The 22,501-nt window shown below is 38.3% G+C and overlaps 1 protein-coding gene across 2 annotated transcripts; it reads left to right on the forward strand.

Annotated features, from left to right (window-relative positions):
• Positions 1 to 5,382: 5,382 nt before the first annotated feature.
• LOC133277299 (receptor-interacting serine/threonine-protein kinase 2-like) lies at positions 5,383 to 21,963 on the forward strand. Of its 2 annotated transcripts, none has more exons than XM_061469005.1 (12): positions 5,383 to 5,586; positions 8,011 to 8,176; positions 11,049 to 11,202; positions 11,395 to 11,550; positions 11,691 to 11,839; positions 13,682 to 13,731; positions 14,888 to 15,049; positions 15,781 to 15,866; positions 17,992 to 18,060; positions 18,827 to 18,995; positions 19,955 to 20,107; positions 21,349 to 21,963. In XM_061469005.1, the coding sequence occupies exons 2-12, from the start codon at positions 8,025 to 8,027 to the stop codon at positions 21,669 to 21,671; spliced, it is 1,623 nt and encodes a 540-aa protein (XP_061324989.1). In that variant the 5' UTR covers positions 5,383 to 5,586; positions 8,011 to 8,024; the 3' UTR covers positions 21,672 to 21,963. The 2 variants fall into 2 exon arrangements, with proteins under 2 accessions (XP_061324989.1, XP_061324990.1); XM_061469006.1 differs by having other exon boundaries at positions 5,387 to 5,586; positions 18,827 to 18,953.
• The last annotated feature ends 538 nt before the right edge of the window (positions 21,964 to 22,501 follow it).

The following is a 22,501-nucleotide window of genomic DNA, read 5'->3' on the forward strand; positions in this document are numbered from 1 at the left end:
CAGTGTTGCTCTCTCAAGCATTCAAAAATTCAGCTTCTCAAACTAGTATTTTTTTGATGAAACTATGTGTAAGAAAAAACAATGTCTTGTGCTCTTTTTTGCTGTCTTCCAAACTCTTGGGTCTGTAATGAATAGAGTGCAGGAGGGTTTTGATTTGGCAGCCTCCAAATGAAAGCTGAAACTTGTACTTAGCCCCTTGATAACTGCAGTATCTGTTAAAACTATTTTATTAAGAAATTTGTAGTAGGATTGAAGTTCCATAAGGGTTTGTTTTTCTTTTTTTTTTTTTGTTTTTTTTTTTGGTATAAAAAGATCTGCTTTCTCTTTTTTTTAAGTTGTTATCACTTTGCATCATTCATTGAGTTAATGGATTCTAGGCCAGCTAAAATTTCTCAGGTTGACAAAGCCGCCTTTGATCTGCAAAGGGCAATGATCCTTGTGGCTGGAAAGACTGTTGTGAAACCAAGGTAAATTCTTCTCTTTTTACATCCTCTGTGTTAAGTTGGCTGCATTCCACAGAAGAGAAGGAAGTACTCACCTCTAGCAGTGGTGAACTTAATTCCAGTTTAGTGTGTTAATGATCAAATTCAAAGAATATAAATGCAATAGAAGCCAATTTTATTCGAGCATAGTTTCACCATAAGCAGAGTGTTTCCCTACATGATTGAAAGTCCACTGATGTATATTGCAGCAATTCACAATTCTTTCTCCATGTCACTAAATACAAATGGGCTACAAGCAGAATGGCTTACACTGACACTTAAAAGCAAGTTGGTAGCAATCTGTTTATTTTAGATGCCTTTAATGTAAGCATTGTTGCAGCCCAAACCAAAAAAATCCCAGAGCAAACCAACCCAAACTGCCCCACAGTGGAAAAATTACATTTAATTTAATTTGATTAAAAAGAAATAATTTCTTGTTGATTATTTGTGCTCAGTTGCATATTTTCATATTTCAGAACTGTCACATTGAGAAAACTGGACACTTCAGAACAAACCAGCTAAAAATTTGCCCACTTTCCAATCCAGGAAGGAAAGTGCCTCCTGCAAAAATCCAGGAGGCAAGCATGGTGTTGGTAGATATGTTAGTGCTGTGCTCCTCTATAGGATGGGCTTCTCTGGGGGGTTTGATGAATATGGCTGTAGTTCCTTTCTCCTGAGAATAGGTATCCTTAGGAAGGAAGGAAGTGCTTACTGTGTTCCTTTGCCTAGAAGAGCTTGAGTTTTGCTTGGTATGTGTAAAGGCTTTGAAAGCCTGCCTATATTCTCTTACATACCTATGCTATATGTTCACAGCAAGGGCATACAGTCTGGGCCTCTGTTATTTCACCATTAGTTTACTGGAACTACTTATCTGCAGGTACATAATTGATGGACCTGCAGATTTAGCATTTCTCCACCCTATCTTAATATTGTTTAGTACATCTTGTTCCAAAATGCTTGGGACGTGGACTAGGGCACTTTTACAAACCATTTAACAAGTCGAGGTATAACAAACTAAGGTCTCTGCAAGTCCAGGAGTTCTTCATCTTGTTTTTCACATTTACATGAATTATGAACTGTGATACTTGTTTAAGATTCCACTATTTAAAACAGCTGGGTAAAGAATCAATGAATTTCTGTGGTACCATTTAATTAGCAGAGGTGCTTGACACTGCTCATTTTAAAGAAACTGCCCAAGGCCAGCTGCTGTGATACTCTAGTTTGGTCACCTCATAAACGACAAGGTGAATGTTACTACTATTTTCCAAAATAGCGTGGCATGGCTGTTTGAGGAACCAAATTTTTTCAACAAAAAAGAAGTCTTAGTTTAACTGCAAATCCATGAAATGGACACCATAACTTTGTATCTTGAAGTATCCCACTATAGCAGCAAGTATTGTGCCTGTTTGAAAATCTATCTTCTAAAGCAGCATGATTATATCTTTGGCTGCATTCAAGCACTCTAGCTTAGGTTTTCTAAAGGTGAAATTCAGAGCATTTAAATCCCACAAATTTGAATCCTCACAGCATTTTGATATTCATATCCTGAAAAACACAAGGTGGCAAAGAAACTGCACCTCAGAACTGACCTACCTCTTTACCAAAAGTTACCCTGCACAGACGCTCAACTGGAATAACCAGATTGGGAAACGATGATGGGAACTCTACTGAAATTATCACAGTGTAGTATTTACTGAACATGCATCAGAGGCTTTGGTATTTGGGTCATATTACTTCTTCAATCTTCTGGTACTGCGTCATTCTTTTATTGTGCATATGCTATTAATGTTTTGTTTTATGCTGTAGTCCTTTTAATGTTGCTTTTTGTAAAGCTCCATTTTGTTTTAAATTTGATTGTAACTGGGTTCAGTCTCTGTGACTATTATGAGGGAGAGACTTATAAACCACTCATGTCTTAAACCATGTTATCCTTTAGGCATCACTGTTGTTCCTGCTTTCAGGATGTTAAGATATTAAGAACATGTTTGTGTTCCCTATATGTTCTTTTAACTTGTGAGTGAGCCACAAAACCAACGTTGAATTGAAAAAGCGCAAGTTCTAGTTCTTGCATTGTTATGGTTAGTTTTTAAAAGACCTTCTTCAGACGCTTTGGAATGTTTAAATATGGTGGGGTTTTACTGTCCATTGTCATTCAGCAGTTCAGAGTTCTGTCTTCTGAATGAAATAAAAAATTGTCTTTGGGGTTTTTTGAGATCTGAGGCTCTTCTGTGAAAGACTTGGGCTGTCATTTAGCATGAAAAAAGGTACATATAACATACTGTCTATGAGTTCTTCCTGCAGTTGGACAGTTGGAGGCTGTCTGCTATGTGCAATTCCAACCCTGCTGTGATGTCTGGATTTGCTCACTAAATAAGGAACACTCACATAATGGTCATCTTAAGTACTCTTCAGATTACCTTCCCATTCATTTTTGTGCGCCCTTGCATATGGTCACAAGCGCACTCAGTAGTATTTCTGTTAAGACCCTAGTCTATCCCTGTCTATGATGATAGCACACAGTTTGTAGGCATCAAGCAGCTACTGGTTTTGGCAAAAGCTGTCTGTACTTCTCCAGTATCTGTGTATTTAGGTATTTGTGTGGCAATGGGTGAATCCTATGCACAGGATATTAGAAAGATTCAGTGTCTGTCTTACCCATTACTCTTGCTGCAAGGTTTCAGTCCAAGTATTTTCTATAACAAAAAAACCAAAAAACCCAACCAAACAAAAAACACCAAACAAAAAATCCAACACCCCCTTTCTGACAGTCAAACTAAACTTTAGTTTTCTTAGTTTTGACTAATTACTGCAAAAGAGAGCACCTGTGTGAGTTTATAGTGTTTTTTTTTCCTTGTCCATTATTCATGAGCTTTCATATTATTTGAGAGGCTTTAAATTTCTCTGGATAATTTATGTGTAGGTAAAATACTAACTGATTCTTTTAAATTAACATGTTCAGTAATAATGATGTTTAATTAGTTCAGACTTGCACTACAGATTGGCCTGTATGTTTATGGTTTCTCCAAATATGGATTAAAATCAAGCTTTATGGTTTTATGCTGAGATGTTTTTAAAGTGAAAATAATAGTCAAAAGGAGTAAGCAAATGCAGGATTGTTCTAGTACTCTGCTTCCTCAGCAAGTGACATCTAAAAATACAAAAGTACCTAAGAGTACTTTAAGTGACAAAGAATTTCTGCAAAATTAAGTCCTTCAAACTGTCTACTGTCTACAAGCTCTCCCTAAGAAGTTTCTTTAATTAGTTGTAAGGATTTTGAAGAGCTGTGATTCTACTGCAGTGCAATCTGAGCCTGACAGGCTAACACTTAAAGCAGAAGCAAACATTTTTAATGTACTTTTTACAGAAGTGTACACTATGGACACAAATGAATGAGCTGTTGATAAATCAAAGCTGAAGGGAAGAGGATCCTGTGACCACAGCAACTTCACAATGCTTTTACCCTTCTCCAGGATTGTTACAGCCCACTTGTTTTACCTTTGCTATTTTAGCTCCCTCATACTAATTTCACTTTTGGAGGGCTGTGCTGGTCAGGGAAAGCTGATGCTGGTAAACACAGCTGAAGCTGTCAGGACAGACCACATTGTAACGCATACTCCACATTTCGTACTTGTGGTGTGCTTCCCCTCAGGCCACAGAGCCCTAGCCACATGATTTCTAGATATAAGGGACTTTCCCATGATCATAGGAAGATTAGGTAACCGCCCTACTGCTTGTTCCCTCCCTGTTGGAGGGGCTAGGATTTGATCCAAAACCAACAGAAGTCTGCCAACAATTTCACTGACTTACACAAGCTTTTGAAGTCAGACTCTATAAATAAAGACAGTCTTCATGGGGCGGAAAGTTTGAATAGATGTGATTGACTGACATGACTGCTTTCTCTTTAAAGTCTTTACCCTGCATCCAGCAGTCCCATCAACCTTCCGTGTGAATGTACATGTTGAAGACTTAGCAGGAACACATTTAAGCCTCTCAGGCCTTTCACAAAATTAAAGATATCCGGGACTTTTAGCATTTTTTTAGCTGAGCCCCCTGCTCAAAGCAAGACTACCTGCAGTGCTGGTTTGGGTCAGCCATGGCTTCGCCTTGCTGAGTCTAGAAAACTTTAAAGGATAGACTCTGAAACCAGTACTGCATTACCCACCTGGTAATTTTTTCTCCTAGTATCTGGCTTGAACCTCTGAAGTAGAGTCATCTGCCTATGCTACTGGCTGTTATCAGCCACTAGTTAGAAGCTGGCTCTTTATAACTGATTTTCAAGCAGCTGTAGGCTTCTAGTAGACACCCCCACAGCCTCCTTTTCCTGACTAACTCACAATGGCTTCCTCAACCTCTCCTGGTAAGGTATATGCTCAGTACTTCAGATGCAGCCACACTGTTTCTGAGTACTGATGCACAACAGCTTCTCTCACCCTTTTGACTGCATTTCTAACGTAGCCCAGTATGCAGTTTTCCCCGCTTGTGATGAGAGCACACTGTTGGCTCATGATCAACTTCCACCATAACCCCTACATCCTTTGCAGCAGGGCTACTTAATAGCCAACTGATACTTACTTCGCAACCTTATGTTACCACTGTGCTTACCTACCCTCTAACCAGAAAAACAGCTCTTTTCTCCTGTTTTAAGATCAATTTGACTTAAAAACTTGTGCTGTTGACTTGATCTACTGCAGAGATAAGCATCAACAGCACAATCTGCTTGCAGCTCCCCTCAGTTTTGTGTTCAGGCTGTATCCAGTGCGGTGGTTTTCACTGTTACATAGCTTTCCTTCTTGGCATTCCTCATTGTGGAAAAAGTAGCTATCCAACATATTTTTCTGTAATCTTTCATTCATTCATTCCAGCAGCTAACAGCTCATCTTATGAAAACCCGTCTGCAGTCACGAAAGAGTTACAGTTTGTATGTCCAACCAGGAAATTTTAGATGTGTGCAGGCAGCCAATAAAAGGAGAGATCAACAGCACAGCTGACTCATGGTTAGGAAAGCTTCAGTTGCGTTTGAATACAGTTCACAGCTGACTCGCACTTGGTATCTCCACCAGTTTCACCCCATCATCCCATCGTTTTTATGCCCATATTTCCAGAGGTGAGTTGATTTTTGCTTCCCATTTCTTTTCCTGAGCCATCTATATATTAACAGAATGTAGTGTTTCTCTTAAGTAAAACATCTTTGCTATGAATTACTTTTAAAAAAATTACCTTTAAAATCAGAAACTTGAAATAAATGGCATTACAGCAGTCTCCCACCTGCCTCTGCCTGCCCAGCTACAGGTGAATGACAAAGCTGAGACTTTTAGTGTCTTACTAAAAAATAATACAAAACCATTCATTACAAAGGTCACCTAAGAAATACTGGGGTTGTGGCTTGATAGTGAGTTTCTAAAAGGGTCTCGCAGAAAAAGCATTTGGAAGGGTAGGACAACTGGAAAAAATGGCTTTGGTACCAACCTTTCACTCTGGGGGGCTGAGAGAGACTTTGTTAACTGCAACTCCATGATAGTCCCATATTCCATGATTAGTCCTTCCTACTGTTTTAGGTAGCACCCTGGATAAATAAAATATCTCTCATTTTGGGGCTAAACTCTTTTAGAGGTTATCAGAAAAGTTGAGGTGTGGAAACAGATGTACAAACTCAGACACAGAGAGAGTGGTACTCGGTATGTCATGCTTTGTAACAGACAAAGGTTGAAATGGTTTTCGTTTTTGGAAAATCTCAGTTAAATTAGGTTTTTCAGATCCAAAACAGGAGCTGATGGCTAGCTCTTATTTTTATCCAAGTAGCCACTTAGAAAGAATTTAAAAAACTGTTACAGCTTTACTTGGTACAATTTTAATTAAAAACAGGTATTTCAGGAATGGTTTAGATCCTATATTCATTGCTTGATCTTCCTTGTACCATGTATGCTTGGAGTTGAGTAAATTCATTTGGCAATTTAAATGATTATTTATCATAGTATATAATAAAAATGAGACATAATTCTGCTCCTGACAGCTATCTGATTACTTCCTTTATATTTAGGATTAGCAGATCAGTGTGGTCTGTCTTTGCAACTTTGAAGGCTCATTTGTAAATTTATCTTCATTCAGAGGAATTTTTTTAAATTTTATGTAACTCTTAACCTGTCCATCAACCTTCTACTATGTTGGATTTATTCTTTAAGGAATTCTTTCAGTGAAGCGCCTAAGGTAGCTATTGCTTTTAAACCACAATAATCTAACAAAATGCAAAAAGTTCAACTGTGCTTTCCTATCAGAATCAAATATTGCTAAAGCTGAACTAGTAAATTAGCTGCTGAATTTTTATTTTTTTTTTTTTGATTGTGGCTAGATGCAGAACCGAATCTAGCACCCCTCTGATTGTGAATATGCCTGCATGGCACAGCTGAGATACTGAGATTAACCGAAAATAAGTTGGTTGTGAACTAGAAACAGTTCAGCCATGAGCATAGGATAATTTATCTTCAGGTTTTTGTTTCTATTATACCCATGGAGAACAAGTGATGTGCTCAAAGTTAGAAGCCTTTCAGGCCCTCCCTGTCCCAGGAGCTCTTTTTATAGAGTTCGTCTTTCAGAAGGACACAATTCATGCTCAACAGTCCTTACTGGTTACTTCAAATTTTTGGCCCTGTTACTTCAGTTCCCTCATCTGTTTCCTTTTCTAGTCCTACTCTACAGGACCCTGAAGGGAGTATTCCAGTTCTTCTGACTCACTGACCACTGATCTTGCTGTAATCCTTACCAATGGTTTTATCCCAAGTATTTTCTTAATTTGCTTGTTTTCCTCTTTCACCACTGACTTTTGGTTATCTCTTGTTCAATGAAGCTACACAGAAGAAATAAAAAATGTTACTTGTGTAGTAACACAGTGGTGCTTTGCAGAGGTTATCTCTAATCCAACTGTACTGCCATGCAATCTATCTGAGACATTCAGATGGCTCTAGAGAGATACTGTACAGAGAGCAGTGACTCAATTAGTGGCTGCTTTAAGGCCAAAACTCCATTTAGTAGAATTCCACCAGGTTACAACAGTTGAAAATTTGCCTTTTACCTTGCTTTTGTGTTCACATGTGATGTTGTAATAAAGAAGATACGCAAGAACGATGTACAACACACTGACATGAGTTACTGAATAACTGCCTTTTTTACGATAATTAGGGAAACTATATTTGTCCGCATGTAACTAAGATACTAGTTTGTTGCCTACATAATTCAGTATGACTTTAAAGTCACATTTTGTATTATAAACATTTCAAAATCATCAGATGGAAACAATAATGAGCAATTAATTAGCACGTTGCAGCCTCAGATGGCAAGTTAAGGTCCAGACACTCCTTTGCAATTAGGGCATTTTTCCTGTCTTTATAAGGAAAGTCTGACACAGATCACCCTGTTGGATTAGGGTGATAGTTATTTGGGAAGTAAGGGGTAGTGCAACTTCACTGTGCTTTGGTGATAGTGACAAAATGAAGTTCTTACAACTTTTTTCTTTCCTGCCATTTTTTCCCTGAAGCCAGACATCAAGAAATGGCTAAATCATTACCTGTGGTAGCCCATGAAGATTTGGATAGCTTTACCTTGACCAGGACAAGCTCAGGCTTTGCACTCAAAGCTTTTCATATTTCTTGGAACACTCACATCTCTTTGAAGCTGCTGACCAGCCAGGATGCTACAGAGAGGTATGTGTCTTATTTGGCCAACTAACCACAGATGGGCAGCCCAGACCTGCAGAGATGGCACCAGAATGAAACGTGGATGCCCAGGATCATCAATTCCTAAACACATCTCCATTCCTAGAAATCACAGAATCATAGAATTGTTTGGGTTGGAAAGGACCTCAAAATCATCTAGTTCCAGCCCCCTGCCATGGGCACAGACACTTCACACTAGACCATGTTGCCCAAGGCTCTGTCCAGCCTGCCCTTGAACAATGCCAGGGATGGAGCATTCACAGCTTCCTTGGGCAACCTGTTCCAGTGCCTCGCCACCCTTCAGTAAAGAATTTCTTCCTTATATATAACCTAAACTTCCCCTGTTCAAGTTTGAACCTGTTATGCCTTGTCCTATCACTACAGTTGCTGATGAAGAGTCCCTCTCTGGCATCCTTGTAGACCCCCTTCAGACACTGGAAGGTGGCTGTGAGGTCTCCATGCAGCTTCTCTTCTCCAGGGACTTCAAACTCTCTCAGCCTGTCTTCATATGGGAGATCTCCAGCCCCCTGATCATCTTCATGGCCTCCTCTGGACTTGCTCCTATAGCTCCATGTCCTTCTTTTGTTGAGGACACCAGAACTGCACAAAGCACTCTGGGTGGGGACCCAGAAGAGCAAGAGCAGAGGGGCAGGATCACCTCCTTCGCCATGCTCATTTTGACGCAGTCCAGGATACAGCTGGCTTTCTGGCCAAATCCTGACTAGCCAAGTGGCAGTTTTAGTGAGAAACAAGCTCTATGGGTTGTTATAAATATTTATAAACTTAGACCTTAATCCTGAAATCATTAGTTGTCTTTACTATAATAATGTCTACAAACCTTGATCAGTAACACTCAGCATGCTATGTTATTATATCTTCCTGGTGGTCCCTGAAGAGATCTCAGTTAAAATTAATCTAAACCAGCATGTACAGGTGAGAGAGTAGAGAAATGGGAAGAGAGAAGGATAATGATTGGGGTTACAGGGCAGTGAGATGTGCACATGCCCTAATTATGAAAATAAGTGACACACATGAGCCTACTGACCACAGAATTCCAGTCTGCAGAAAGTTTTCCAGAATAACCATGAGTTACTTCTGAGGAAGCAAGACCAAAGCATTTTAGGCAATGGGCTGACCAGACTGTTTAACAAAAAAGAAGTGTCTGATGTGCATCTACAGAGTAGTTACTCTTGTTAACCGAGAGCACTGCCATTCAGGTGGCTTTTGTTAAAGGCAAAATACGAATGTATTCTACTGAAATACATTCTGTTTCATTTTTTCCCCTGTAAAGGCAGGGGAAGAAAAAATGATATTTCATATAACTATTTTTAAATTAACAGTTTATATTGTCAGTAAGACTTCAAAAATCAAATGCTGCCTGATTTTGGGAATGCAAATATAAAGGGTTGGTTTTTGGTATTTGGGGGGGGGGGGGGGGGGGTGTTGTTGTTTGTTTTTTTGTTTGGTTTTTTTTTGTGGTTGGGGGGAAGATTGCTCTTCTTTTTAGACAATAGATGTCCAGCAATTTTGTAATCTGAACAAAAGTTACTTGTTTGGCAGCTTGTCTGAATAAAAAAGTTTCCTCTATCCCCTATTCACATTTTCTTTGAATCAAATAAACAAACCCCAATCTAAAATAGTTAAAATCACAGTTAAATTTTCCTTTGCTTTGAACATGCTGTCCTGGTGGGGCAACTTTTCACTCAGACTTGCTCCCTTAAACTAAAGCCACTGTTTTGTTTTTCTCTCACTTCCTATCATACTGATCTCTAGTTTACACCACACAGTGTTTAGGAAATCTGTGAGAATAAATTGTAATTCACTCTGGCTGCAAAATGTTTAACTGTGTGCCCATGATAAATATTTAGGTTTGTGGAAATAAGTATTAGAACATGCAGGGCTGTGAAACTTCCAGTGATTAGTTTACAGGCTTCTGAATCAGCACAGTAAGTATGAGAAAATGAGCCTGAAATCTCAGTGTAAAAGCTGGTGAGAATAATGAGAATGAGCTGCAGGTCTGTTGAAATCAACTGATTTTTTAATTCATTTCAATGAATTTTTAGCTTACAAGCACCGCAAACTAGAGATAATCAAATCTTTAAAATCAAGCATACAATTAACAAAAACTGAACCTGAGGCAGAAGTTTAGTTATTTCCATGAAAATGCACAACTGAATTGATAGTTCAGGGTTTCTTGTGCATGAACAAGTATCTGTTTGAGGTCTGTAGATAATGAAACTTTATTAATTTCATGATGAGCAAAGCAAATCTTGGCTCTTCTCTATAAATAAACTCTGTTTGAATTTGGGTCTACAATCCAGCCACAGCTGAGCTTGAATCAAATTTGGCAATGTCACTAGAGTGGTACTGCTTACATCAGATCTGAATTTGGCTTCCCTTTTACATCAAGCTATAACATGCTACGTCATGTATCATTTATAGAATATATTCCCATTACATAAGCATGAAAGATCATAATTTCTTGCTGGTAGCAAAAGGATACAATTTCTTGGGAACAGTAAGGGGCAGGGGGGGGAACCCTTGATTTTTCTTAATCTCGCATTCAATTTAATTCAGCTTTCTCCTGCTTTTGCTCTCAATCCTGGTTTAAATGGTGCTCTGATGTTCATATTAAGGATCCAGAGGTCTTTCACATTATACTAAAAAATTTTACTACACAAGGGATTGCTTCATTTTTTTAGGATTGTTTGGCAGATGATATAATAATGTTTTATTGGTAGAACTTGTGTTCAACCATATGGTTGTCCCTCATTTCCATACCCTACACTCTCATTTGTAGCTGAAATTCCCTTCAGTCTAACCTGCCTCTACCCCTTCTTCTTTTTGGCTTTTTTTACAGGGAGTGGAAGTTGCTACTTCAGGATATAGTAAGTGTCAAATACTGTGAGTCTGAACATCTCCTGCCTCCTCTTGGGGTTTACCAGTATCATGGACTCGTGGGGATAGTGACTGAATGGATGAACAATGGATCCCTCCACTCGCTCATCCATGAGGTACATAAAAGAAGGCATCTTTTACGTGACAAAATTACTGACAAGGTCAGCCAACAAAGATCAGTCAGCATGTAAATTATGGACAGTAGTCATAGCCAATCTGTCTTTAGCTTACGTATTGTACTTTCGTTTATTGTCAATGTGATTAATAACCATTTCACACTACCAAACCCTGTATTTTGTGTTACTTAGCACCAGCTGTACCCAGAACTTCCACTGCCCTTACTCATAAGGATCCTGTCAGATGTGGCTGAAGGGCTGTATCACCTTCACAGTCTTGGACCTGCTTTCTGCCACTGCAGTCTGAAACCTTCCAATGTACTTTTGGATACACAGTACAGAGCCAAGGTAGGGGCTTCTATTTTAGCCTATTCACGTCAAATCCAGGGATTGTCCTATTGTTGCATACATTTATCCCAATAGTCAACATTTAATACCAAAGCTTGAGGTATTCTTACTGAAATTTACTTTTTCTCCTGCCTCTCTAGATATCAGATTATGGTCTGATCAGCTGGAGGAAACAGCAACTGAGATCAGACCTGAATAACTGCAATCAGAGAACCTGCCAGGATTTAGTGTACTTCCCTCCTGAAGTCCTTGAAGGAGGCCTTCCTTCCCAGGAAGGTGATATTTACAGGTGAATCACATTTCTAGGTCATACCTAGTCCTTGCTATTCTACAATGTTGCTGAAATACTTATTTTCAAAGACACTACAGTAAGAATAATGCAGTAGGATTGTATTCCACATTAGGCCAATTAGAGCAGTGAATTAAATGTGAAATTCCCCATACTTGGTGAATAATATACCAAGGTTAAGAACTGTGTACAAAGTTCATCATATAAATATTTATACAATGGACCTAAAAATTTTAAAAGCGTAACATAGCTGCCAAAACTTTCATATACAGTTAGAGACCTACTAACTACTTCACATAGTTTCTAAGCATGAACTATTGTTGGCTTGAGTTTCGGGAAGAACTGTTTACACCTAGATGAGGCTCAAGTAAAAGTAAGACCTTTCTCTCAATAATGTCCAGTTAAGGCCCTATGGAATCTCTGCTGGAGTAACTTACTGAGCCACTTAAGTATTAATTCTTTTTAACAAAGTGATTTATAGAAAGAAGGATTACCTACTGCCACACGCCGCTTTCAGATATGTTACATGCTCTGTGGTTGCCTCAAGAAATGAGACAAGCTCAAACTGCATCTGCTGTTTGTATGGACATACATCTCTACAACCGGTACAGAGAGTCTAGGGACCAATAGTATAAATAACTTTTAAGCACAATCACACTGCTGCTTTTAGAGCTTTTATGGAAGCAACAAATTTAAACTCCTACTTTGTTGTCACAGGGGCAGACTCTAAGATGAGTCAAATAATGCATACATTTGAGGATACTTATAAATGATGTGACTAACCTGATGTTGCTCTTAAACACAAGATTTGTGTGTAGGAAGAGTGGAGCCTTACTTTCAGGTAGCATAATCCATTTTCCAACATGTCGCTCTCATATAATTTTAGATGTTCAGATGTGACCCAATGCATGCCATAGGTGCATATCTAGACAGTGGTGCAACAAAGAAAACACGTGTCATATATGAAGTATTAAGTATATGTAAGTTATGTGTATGTCCATATCACATTAATACCATCCTAGAGGTTACTTAAGTAAAAGCACTTTCAGATTTTATGTGGAAAAAAAAAAGCACAAGAGGGGGTTCTTTTAAACACTGTAATTCAGCACTACAGCAAGATACATGAGTAAGCAGATGTGCTTATCCTAGAACTGCTATTCCCCTTTAGATTGCTTTGCTTCTGACTCATCAGTAGCCTGCCTGCTCTCACCCAGCAGCCTCTGTGCTGCCTCTGATTTTGCAGATTGGTCTTTTTATATCAACCAACTATATTTTATATAATCTGATTTGTGGGTTGTATATGTAGATCTATGGTATCACTGGAATACTTCAAAGGATGCCAGGAAAGGAAAAAGGTATTTGGAGCCCCATCAAAATTTGCTGAAACAAACAGACACACAGTGGGTTAGACTCAAGTGTTTGGTAGGTTAATTGATGTGTCTGTCAGTACCTGCTGAAAATCCAGCTCTTTCAGCTGCTACTTAACTTACTTCAAAACAAAATTGATAGAGAAAGGGAAACAGAAGGTTCTGAAATTCACAAGAACAAATGGAGATAAGGAGGTAACCTGAAATGTAATTCTAATTAATCCTATGTTAAAAAAAAAAATAAAATATCTGATTTATTATTTTATAAGAACGGCTCAGTTAAAAACTGAAACTTAATGCAGGAAAAAGCATCTCACCAGATTAGGAAAGACTTGGATAGGCTTTATCATGAAAAACTCTCTTTCTCTTAAACCAATGAACTTGCTCTTGGCAATGGGAATATAAATACAGACTGTAAACTAACGGATGCCCTTTCACTGTTCTTTTTTTGTTGTTTTGGGTTTTTTTCCCCAAGTTTTGGAATCCTGTGCTGGGAGAGCCTAAGCAGACGGAAACCTTTTGAAGGTATTTCTCTCTACTGTTCATTGTCAGACTTTGTATTGCCCTAGTCTTTTCCAGAATTCCCTTATTGTAGGGAAATTATGATAGAAACAGCACTGTCTTTTCAGATGTCCCTTTGCTTTCTTTTATTGTTACAGCATGAAGTTCCATGTTACAGGATGTAAAGATTAGAATTCCTCAACAAGTCCTCAGTGTTTCCAAAGCGGCTGATCTTTCTGATGGGGAAAGGGGGAAAGGCATAGCTTCTTACACCAGTTTTACCATATCTCTGTGCTTGCTGAAGCACTCCATTACTGAGATAGGTTTTCCACTTACCTTTTGTGAGAAAGGACCATTTCAGTGACAAGCAGCTCCTTAGATGAGCAGAATATTCATTTTTAAAGTTGCCATGGATTTCAAATCCTGATCAAGAAATGCCAGTTTACGCTGAATTCTCTCAAAGTAAGCAGGGAATCTTACTTTCTTAGATGAAAGTGTGAACCGTTTTAAAGAACTTGTTTGCCAAGCACTGTGTAATAATTGTCACAGTCTAGGAATGACCCCTGTTTCATGGAGGTAGAGATCAGTGAAAGTATTCTTTGCCATGGGCTCCATTCTGCATGGCAAAACTGATGGAAGGACTCCTGTATTTTACAGGCTGAGGACCTTTAAGAAACACTGCATAGAACAAGAGAATCTGTATATTCATGCCGCTTGTGGCTGCCATCTTGTGGCTACACAAAGTAGATCTTATTTTTTGTACAATAGGAGCTACATTGTTGTAATTCAGGTGCAAGGCTTTTACATAAAACTGTGCTGAGAATATGCCATAATAATTACAAGTAATCCTGATGTATCTGTGCATGTAGTGTACAGTGCATATTTACATGCTTATTTGTGACTTATTTGGACAGTTCCTTATCTTGAAACATCCTGTTGCAGTAAGTAGTTAAAGGTTATTACTACTATTTATTACTACTATTATTTGTAGTAGTTATTATTACTACAAGGTTATTTACTCTTTAAATAGCATATCTATTTACAAAAGTGTTAATATATTTTTGCTTATTAAAAAGCAATCTTTGTTTTAATATACAAAAAATAATTTATGCTGAATATAATCTTGAGAGTTCTGAGGTTTTTCAGATTTTTTGCAGTGATGTTTTCCTATAAATTGCAGGTCAAACAACCCTCCTGGAAGTTATGACAGGAATCTGCAGTAATTTACGGCCTGGCATTTCAGAGAAGTTTATACCAAGCAATTTGCCTGAGAGGAATAGACTTTTGCACCTTATCACTCTGTGCTGGCATCCAGAACCAGATTACAGACCACGTACTACCGGTAACATTCAGGATTTGCTTTCTTTGCAAGATCTGTAATGGAGATAGTCTTGCTGGGAACATTGCTCTAGCACTCTAAATCAGGGACAGTGAAGTGGAAGTAGTCTTTTAGATCATCAGAGTACTACCCATGTTTTTTCTAATTGAAGCTTCCTACCAGAACTGACTTTTCTCCAAAACTATGTATAGTATAAAGTTATAATGAGTACAAATAAAGAAAGGGATATTATTAGCAGTATGTATTAGTTTAAGAAAGAACTACCTGTCTTCAGCATTTCTTGATTCCAATGCCCAACCAGTTCCTTTTTAAGTGTGCTATAGTTTACTTTGGTAGATTATGTTTATTATGTTTCAAAGATACCCAATAAATGTTAAAATTGTGATACTTCAGGACTTTTGAGTAAATCTGTGAAGCTGAAGTGCTGAGGAAGAGATTTGAATATAGCTTTCTTGTGACATATTTATATATTCATGTGTAAAACCTTAGCAATTATGTTTACTGTGTCTGTATGAACATACAAGAAAATGTGATTTTAACGTGACTGTAACCATTCTGTAAGACCAGGTCAAAAAGGGAATGAAGAGGAGATGTAAGATGGAAGTTGTATTAAACTAATTTCATCTAGTTCATCCAGCTACTCAATATAATAGCAGTTAGTTGCAATCTGCTGACGACTACATACATGCTTTCAAATATAATGTGGTATTCAAAGTGCTTTATTACCCCTGCAGAATGTGTAGACCTTCTAAATGGAATTTTGACCAGTATAACTAAGGAGGCAATTTCCACTGCAATCTACAGTCTGATGGATGCAAAGGTTAGTGCAAAATTGAGTTTTGTCATCCTCCATGGACATTATTTGATTCTTTCCACTGCAATCTTTGTAGTCCAAAGCCAGAAAAGGCTTTGTCTTTATTGTTTTATTTGCATTCCAGAGAGCTGGAAAGTGCCCTGTGGCACTTCATTTAGGAGCTGTAGAAAATAGGTACTGTGAGGTTCTCTAGAAACTACATCAATTGCTACCTGGGATTATAAAAATAAGAATCCCGGCACTTGATCAGGGTAAGTGCCAGCTTCTTTCTGGTCACCAGCTATAGTCAGACTGGTAAACTCATGTGAGAACAAATATCAGCCTTGTGTAGAGCAGATTAGGGCTACAACCAACGACAATTTCTGTCATTTATACTGGTTAGAAGACATTTAGTTCAAAACCTGGACAGTGTTTGTACCTGTTGTAGCAATACTAGTATCAGCACTTTTCTGTATGCTTCACTGCTTCTAAACTGACATGCTTAGGCACAAGACACTGTTTGTCCTAGGCTCTTAGAGGGTTCCTTGATACCACAGGAATGATCAAGTAATGGTCAATAACATTGCCATGGGAAATCTGGCACAAACCTTACAGCTGCAAATATAGCTATATCACATCTAGCTCAGTTAGTCATAGTGGGGAAACTAGTGACACATGCTTCAGCCCTTGAACAAGTATTATGACTCCATCTGGATTTACACAACCCGTACTGTGTTACTGATTTCATCACTGTGCTTATGCACAGTTGTTTATGTTAATGAACCCTGAACTATTTCTACATGCTACAATCACATTCTGGGACATAGAACAGATGATCAGTGTTTTAACAGGTGGCATAGTTATAGTACAAATCATTTTTGCTACTGTTAAAGTTTATTTAGGCTTTTGCTGCCAAATATTCCATAATCTACTGCTTCCATCTCCCTTGAGCAAGCTTTTATTTTTCTATTATTTGATAAATAAGCAAAGAGTGCTATTTATTATTCAAACAACTAAACTGATAATATGTCCAAAATTATTATGAAAATGCTCTTGGGGATTCTTGAAAATGGATTTATTCCTAAGTGTTGAAGTATAGAAATATCATGGTTTAAACCCATCCAGTAACTCAGCACCATACAGCTTGCTCACTCCCACCTCACCTTTCCCCCCACCCAGGGGAAAAGGGGAGGAGAACTGAAAGAACTTAAAACCTACGGGTTGAAATAAGTACAATATACTGCTACTAATAATAATAATGGAGATAAGAAGAGGAGAGAATATACACTAAAAGTGGAAAGGAAAACCACAATAAACCCAAGTGAGACACAATACAATTGCTCACCACCCACTGACTGATACCCAGCCTAACCTGGGCAGCAGTTAGTACCTCCTGGGTGACTCCCCCCCAGTTTCTATACTGGGCATAATGTGCTGTGGTATGGAATAGTGGAATAGCCCTTTGGCTAGTTTGGGTCAGGTGTCCTGTCTCTGCTTCCTCCTGGCTTCTTGCGTCCCTCATCACTGGCAGAGCATGAGAGACTGAAAAGCCCTTGATATGGGTAAGTGCTACTGAGCGAGAACTAAAACATTAGTGTGTTATCAGCACTGCTCTCAGACTAAAGCCAGAACACAGCACTGCACCAGCTACCCGGAAGAAAATTAACTCTATCCAAGCTGAAAACAGGACAAGAAACTAAAAAGTAGTTTAACAAATCTGCTGCAGATGTACAAAATGGAAAAAAGTGACAAGTATTGACACATCCTTATTGCAGACACTTTGGCATACTAAACATAGGATGGCCTTGCTGTTTGGATGCTTAAAGGAAAACATGTTACAGCAAGTTCAATCTCTCTCTCTCAGTCTCTCAATACAGGGTTATTTTCTCCTTCCCCTGCATGATTCAAACCAGTGTTTTACAATAAATTTGACACAGCAGAAACAGTAACAGAGTTTTGTGCCTGCTTACATGTGTTAAAATGCAAAATTGCTCTGTGCAGTTCACCATTACTATATATCCATGTACCTTAGACCATAATATATATTGTCAGTAAAAATCACTAGTGTCAGTATAAATTCTTGCTCCTGACAACTGTGAATTGAACAAACCATACATATACTTACTAGAGTTACTGTGCCATTTTCTTCCAGGAGACAGCACTTAATGCATGCAAAGGTTCAAAAATATACACATTGCAGACTGGCATATGCAATTCAGAGGTAAGTAAACTGCATGACAGTCTTATAAGAGTACTTCATAAGCTGCTTGTTTTTCATGCCAGCCCTCACAACGTGTAATACAAACACTGCAGGGGAAAATGTCCCTAACCCTTTTTGTCTCTAATCAGGATAACACCACCCCGTTCACAAACAAACCCCACTGTTTGCCTTCTTCCAAGCAGCTGACTCTTGCAAAAAATAACCTCCTCCACATAAGAGTTGCTTTGAACCTCTCCTTCTTGAATAGGTCCTAATGAAATTGCAAAAATCTAACCTTTCTTGTAGTGTTTTCAAAATGATGTCTGGAAAAAATCTTGGGCTGAATTCTAGCATTTTCAACCAGTTTTCTTAGACCAAGGACAACTGCTTTGTGATAACTCCAAAATACAGTTAACTCCCATTTTTAATGCAATTTGGCACTTGTGGCAGGCCTGCTGATATCGAAAGATGCAGAGAGAGAACTGATGCTCACATGCCTGGATCAGAGTTAGTTTTAAACAGGTCAAGTTCTAGTGACACCATGGCTGCAGAAGCAATCTAGGACTGCAGTAAACCCTAGGACAGTTAGCCTATGGATCTGTGCTGCCACAGTGACCCAAGGTAACTAGCTAAAGTTGAATTAAGTACATCTGTAGGCTCAACAGCTGCATAACCACACTGCCCTGCAATGTGATACTCCTGCCTTATACTCCATGAGAAAACTGCTTAGAAAAGCTTTTGGAACAAAGCTTCCAAGAATACAATTCTCCATTTTGCTCTTTTTCAGGTCATCTGTCCACAAAAAATTACCCACTTAATCAGCAAGAAAATTCCTTTCATAGTGCCAAGCTTGTCAACTATTCTACTTGGTAGAGGTGCAAACAATGCAAGAAGAGAAAATATTCTAGAGACAGGTCTGTTGAACACTATCCCACAGAATGCAACAACAAAGAATGGTCTCTATCTTAAAACATATTCAGCTCTGGCTATTCTAACAATATTATCAACTGTTCCATATACAAATGTTATTTCCCTTGTAAAATTGTCCCTTCTCATACTACAGCTGTGCTCTCTATTAGTAGTATCTGAAGCATGAGTTCACTGCAGAAAACCAGAGATGCCATAATATTTTTTGATTAAGTGTATAGATAAAAAAGCCTTTTTTTCTTATTTTCTTTTAGAGCCCTAACCAGTAACATACAACTGCCTTTCCCTTGCACATCAAATATTTACAGAACAAGTCCCTTCTGGGAACAACACTGCCTTGTGCTACAAGCAATAAATGTTTTTTTCTAATTTGCTAGTAAAAAAAAAGGAGATATGTTTTAAGAAAACTGTGTTGGATGAGCAATCTATTCTAGTGGAAGGTGTCCCTGCCTGAGGCAGGGGGCTGGAACTAGATAAGCTTTATGGTCCCTTCCAACCCAAACATGTCTATGATTCCTGGTGATTACCATTCCCATATGAGTAACTTTCTTTGCCTTTCCAATGTGGATTTGTCCTATCAAAGTGTTTAAATTTATACCAAGAAGAGATATATTTCCTAAAAACTTTTTCATTACTCCTCAGGCCTTTAAACGTAACACAAAAGTTGAGCCATAGGAAACCAATTAACTCATAACAATATCTGCATTTCCAAGCATGTTAGCTCTGATCAATAGTCTGCCAGACTGACTGACAGAATAGAATGTTCCATAACCTCAGAAACTAATTCCTACAGACAGTTTGAAAAAAGTCAGATGTGTGTAGCAATATATGGAAAATATTCTTTGGAAGGGCCCAACAAACAGCTAGTAATAAGTTAAGTGCTCTCAAGTTAGCCTTCAGTTGCAGTCTCTTATGCAGTAGCTGACATGTATGATGTCCTGTTCTTCAATTCAAGGGTCTTATCTTACTCATCTCAAACATTTTCTAGATCACCCAGGCTCTGACAGTAGAAAATCAAATTCGTTTTGCTCGACTCCCTTATCTGGTTCAACTGCAAGCAAAGCAAGCAGTCGGCATAACAAGCCAGCACTGGCTCTGAAGCACAGAGCACAACCTTTGCATCTTGAACAAACAGTTACAGGTAAAATACACTTTCAGTTCTCCTTGGCCAGATCTTAATGATTAAATTGTTTAAAGTGTGGAGGGCACGGATCTCTCTAAATTCTGTGCACATTTCCAGGTACTTAGTCTAACAACTCCTCCAAACTTGGTACACATGTCTCACAGGTCAATTTGTGTATAGCTGCTCCTATGTTCTCAGAAGCAAAAGCATTGGCCACCAAGGACGCTGGCTTGTTTGGGTCATATTCACACTGATTCTGAAAAGAGCACAATAAAAATACAAACAGTATAGCATACAGTGAATGTGAAACACATTAGCTGCTTATGTCCGAGATTTATTTATTTATTTAATTTTAATCTGTGTTTTTTATACCTCTACAGAAGTAGCTACTGACTAACTAAATAGCTGAGCAGGAGGAGAGGGGACCATCCACTTCCTTACTTATATGGTCTCAGTTCTTCCACTGAACAAACAGAAAAGTCTGGCTTTTGATTTGTGAAACCTGCCTCTGCCTGTAGCTTTGTGAGCTTTTTTGCTAACTTCTGGCAAGATGGCCCATGATGTTTCTCACATCTAGTTGGCTGTTCTTCTCCACTTCAACTTACTTCCAGAATTAATGTAATCTCTGGATAAATCAACAGACTAGTTCATGCAGTAGAAGTTCATCACAGATCTCTACTGTCAACAGTTACTAATTTTCTCTTGGTGTATGGTATTTACTGTACACTAAACCCACTGATGTTAGTAATAAGTATTCTAATCGGTTTATGAAGAGACAGAACCGAAAGCTCTCGGCTGCTTTGAGGTATTTACTTTTGTTACTAGTTTGGCTTTGACATATATTCAAGTTTCCAGTTTCATGCCACATGTTTCAAACAGTCCTGCTATGCTGAATAATCTATTACCTATTCTTCCACTTTCTAGAGGACAAACTTTTCTCATCTATGTCAAGACAAACTATTTTGCATGTTTCATACAGTTGTTGGATGAATAGCAGAGGACCTGAAAATCTCCTCCCCTTACAAAATCTGAATACTTAATAATCTTTAGAAATATTTATCCTCTGTAATCAGATCTCCATGAGTTTCAAACAAAAAATGAAAACACGTTGGATTAATTTTGAACAAAGAATGACAATAAACTACCTTCTCCTTTCCTCTACTGAGTTTATATTTCTGGTGTTGATGCTATTACTTGCTAACAACTTCAGGAAGAAAACAGAACTTAGTTTATGTCATTTTGTTTCCTTTTCACTCAAGATCCTTGCCACAAAGGAAACTGCTGTCAAATACTAGCCTGCCAGAGGCAGACCATACTGAACTGCATGACAGAAGGACGCCTCAACCACATCCTTGATGTCCTTCGCTCACAGCAAATGTTGTCCCGAATGGATTATGAAACAATTACCTCTTACCCCACAGTGACTGGCCGTGCTCGGGCATTGTTGGACATTTGCCTTTGCCTTGGAGAGAGGGCAGCCCAGGCAGTAGTGACTGTACTTTCAGTGACCAAATGCAGCCCTCTGGTACAATGCAGCCATTCGCCAGACTATCCTGCTAAGGGAAACAGGTTGATGTTGTGACAAGGTTTTTTTCCAATTTATTGCATGCATCAGAGCCCTGGTAATTTGTAATGGCAATGATTCATGTTAATTCCTTATAACCCATTGATTGAAGTCACTCCTTTCTACAGAAAACATTAATGCAATGTGAAATATCAAACTGCTTAAAGCTTATGGTATAGTGCTTGTACTCAAGCTAGTTCATTAGCTAAGATTTCTATTGTCATTGCCTCCATGTTCTGTAGTTATCCTGATATCACAAAATAATACGGAATAAATTATACCAAGTAAGAGTAAAAGTAGAAGAATCAAATTGTTCTTTAGTATGTATGGGAAAAAACAAGACTCGAATGTGAAGAACATCTTGAATTGCAGTAGGGAAATACAAAACATACTAACTCCGTAACATAAAAAACTCCAGAAACAGCAAAGGGAATAATAAAAAGAAGTCACTTCAGAACTGACCATACAAAGTTATTAGTAAAACTCTCTCTTGCAGTTATTCAGAAAAGACAAAACTAGAATTAACAGATGTTAAAAATTATGTCATATTTAAATCCTATGAAGCTATTTAGATTTATTAAAGGAACAGTAAGTGGAGTAGGCAGATGGTTATTTTTCTGACTTTAATTATATTTTTCTTCTTGATGCTGGTTGCAGCTATCTTTTGTTGACTTGTAAAAAGATGACTGTCTCTTACTGTTTTTCCTATCTGTAGGTGCTCAAAAAGATTTAAAGGCCATTATGAAGACCACCTCCTTTCCCACACCCAGACCAATTAGCAATATTCATGGAACTTTATGTTACCTGAACAAAAGCTGTTGAGTTGACAAAATTAATATAAACAACAG

Source organism: Pezoporus flaviventris, unplaced genomic scaffold (assembly GCF_033815535.1).
Source record: "Pezoporus flaviventris isolate CSIRO_AGI_PZ_B2104156 unplaced genomic scaffold, CSIRO_AGI_Pfla_v1 ptg000054l, whole genome shotgun sequence".
Lineage (NCBI taxonomy): Eukaryota > Metazoa > Chordata > Aves > Psittaciformes > Psittacidae > Pezoporus > Pezoporus flaviventris.

Bases quoted from the DNA above. Each gene is read 5' to 3' on its own strand.
- LOC133277299 (XM_061469005.1), top strand. From the start codon at position 8,025: ATGGCTAAATCATTACCTGTGGTAGCCCATGAAGATTTGGATAGCTTT. The intron at 8,177-11,048 runs GTATGTGTCTTA...CTTTTTTTACAG, and splicing joins AGCCAGGATGCTACAGAGAG to GGAGTGGAAGTTGCTACTTC. The intron at 11,840-13,681 runs GTGAATCACATT...TTTTTCCCCAAG, and splicing joins CAGGAAGGTGATATTTACAG to TTTTGGAATCCTGTGCTGGG.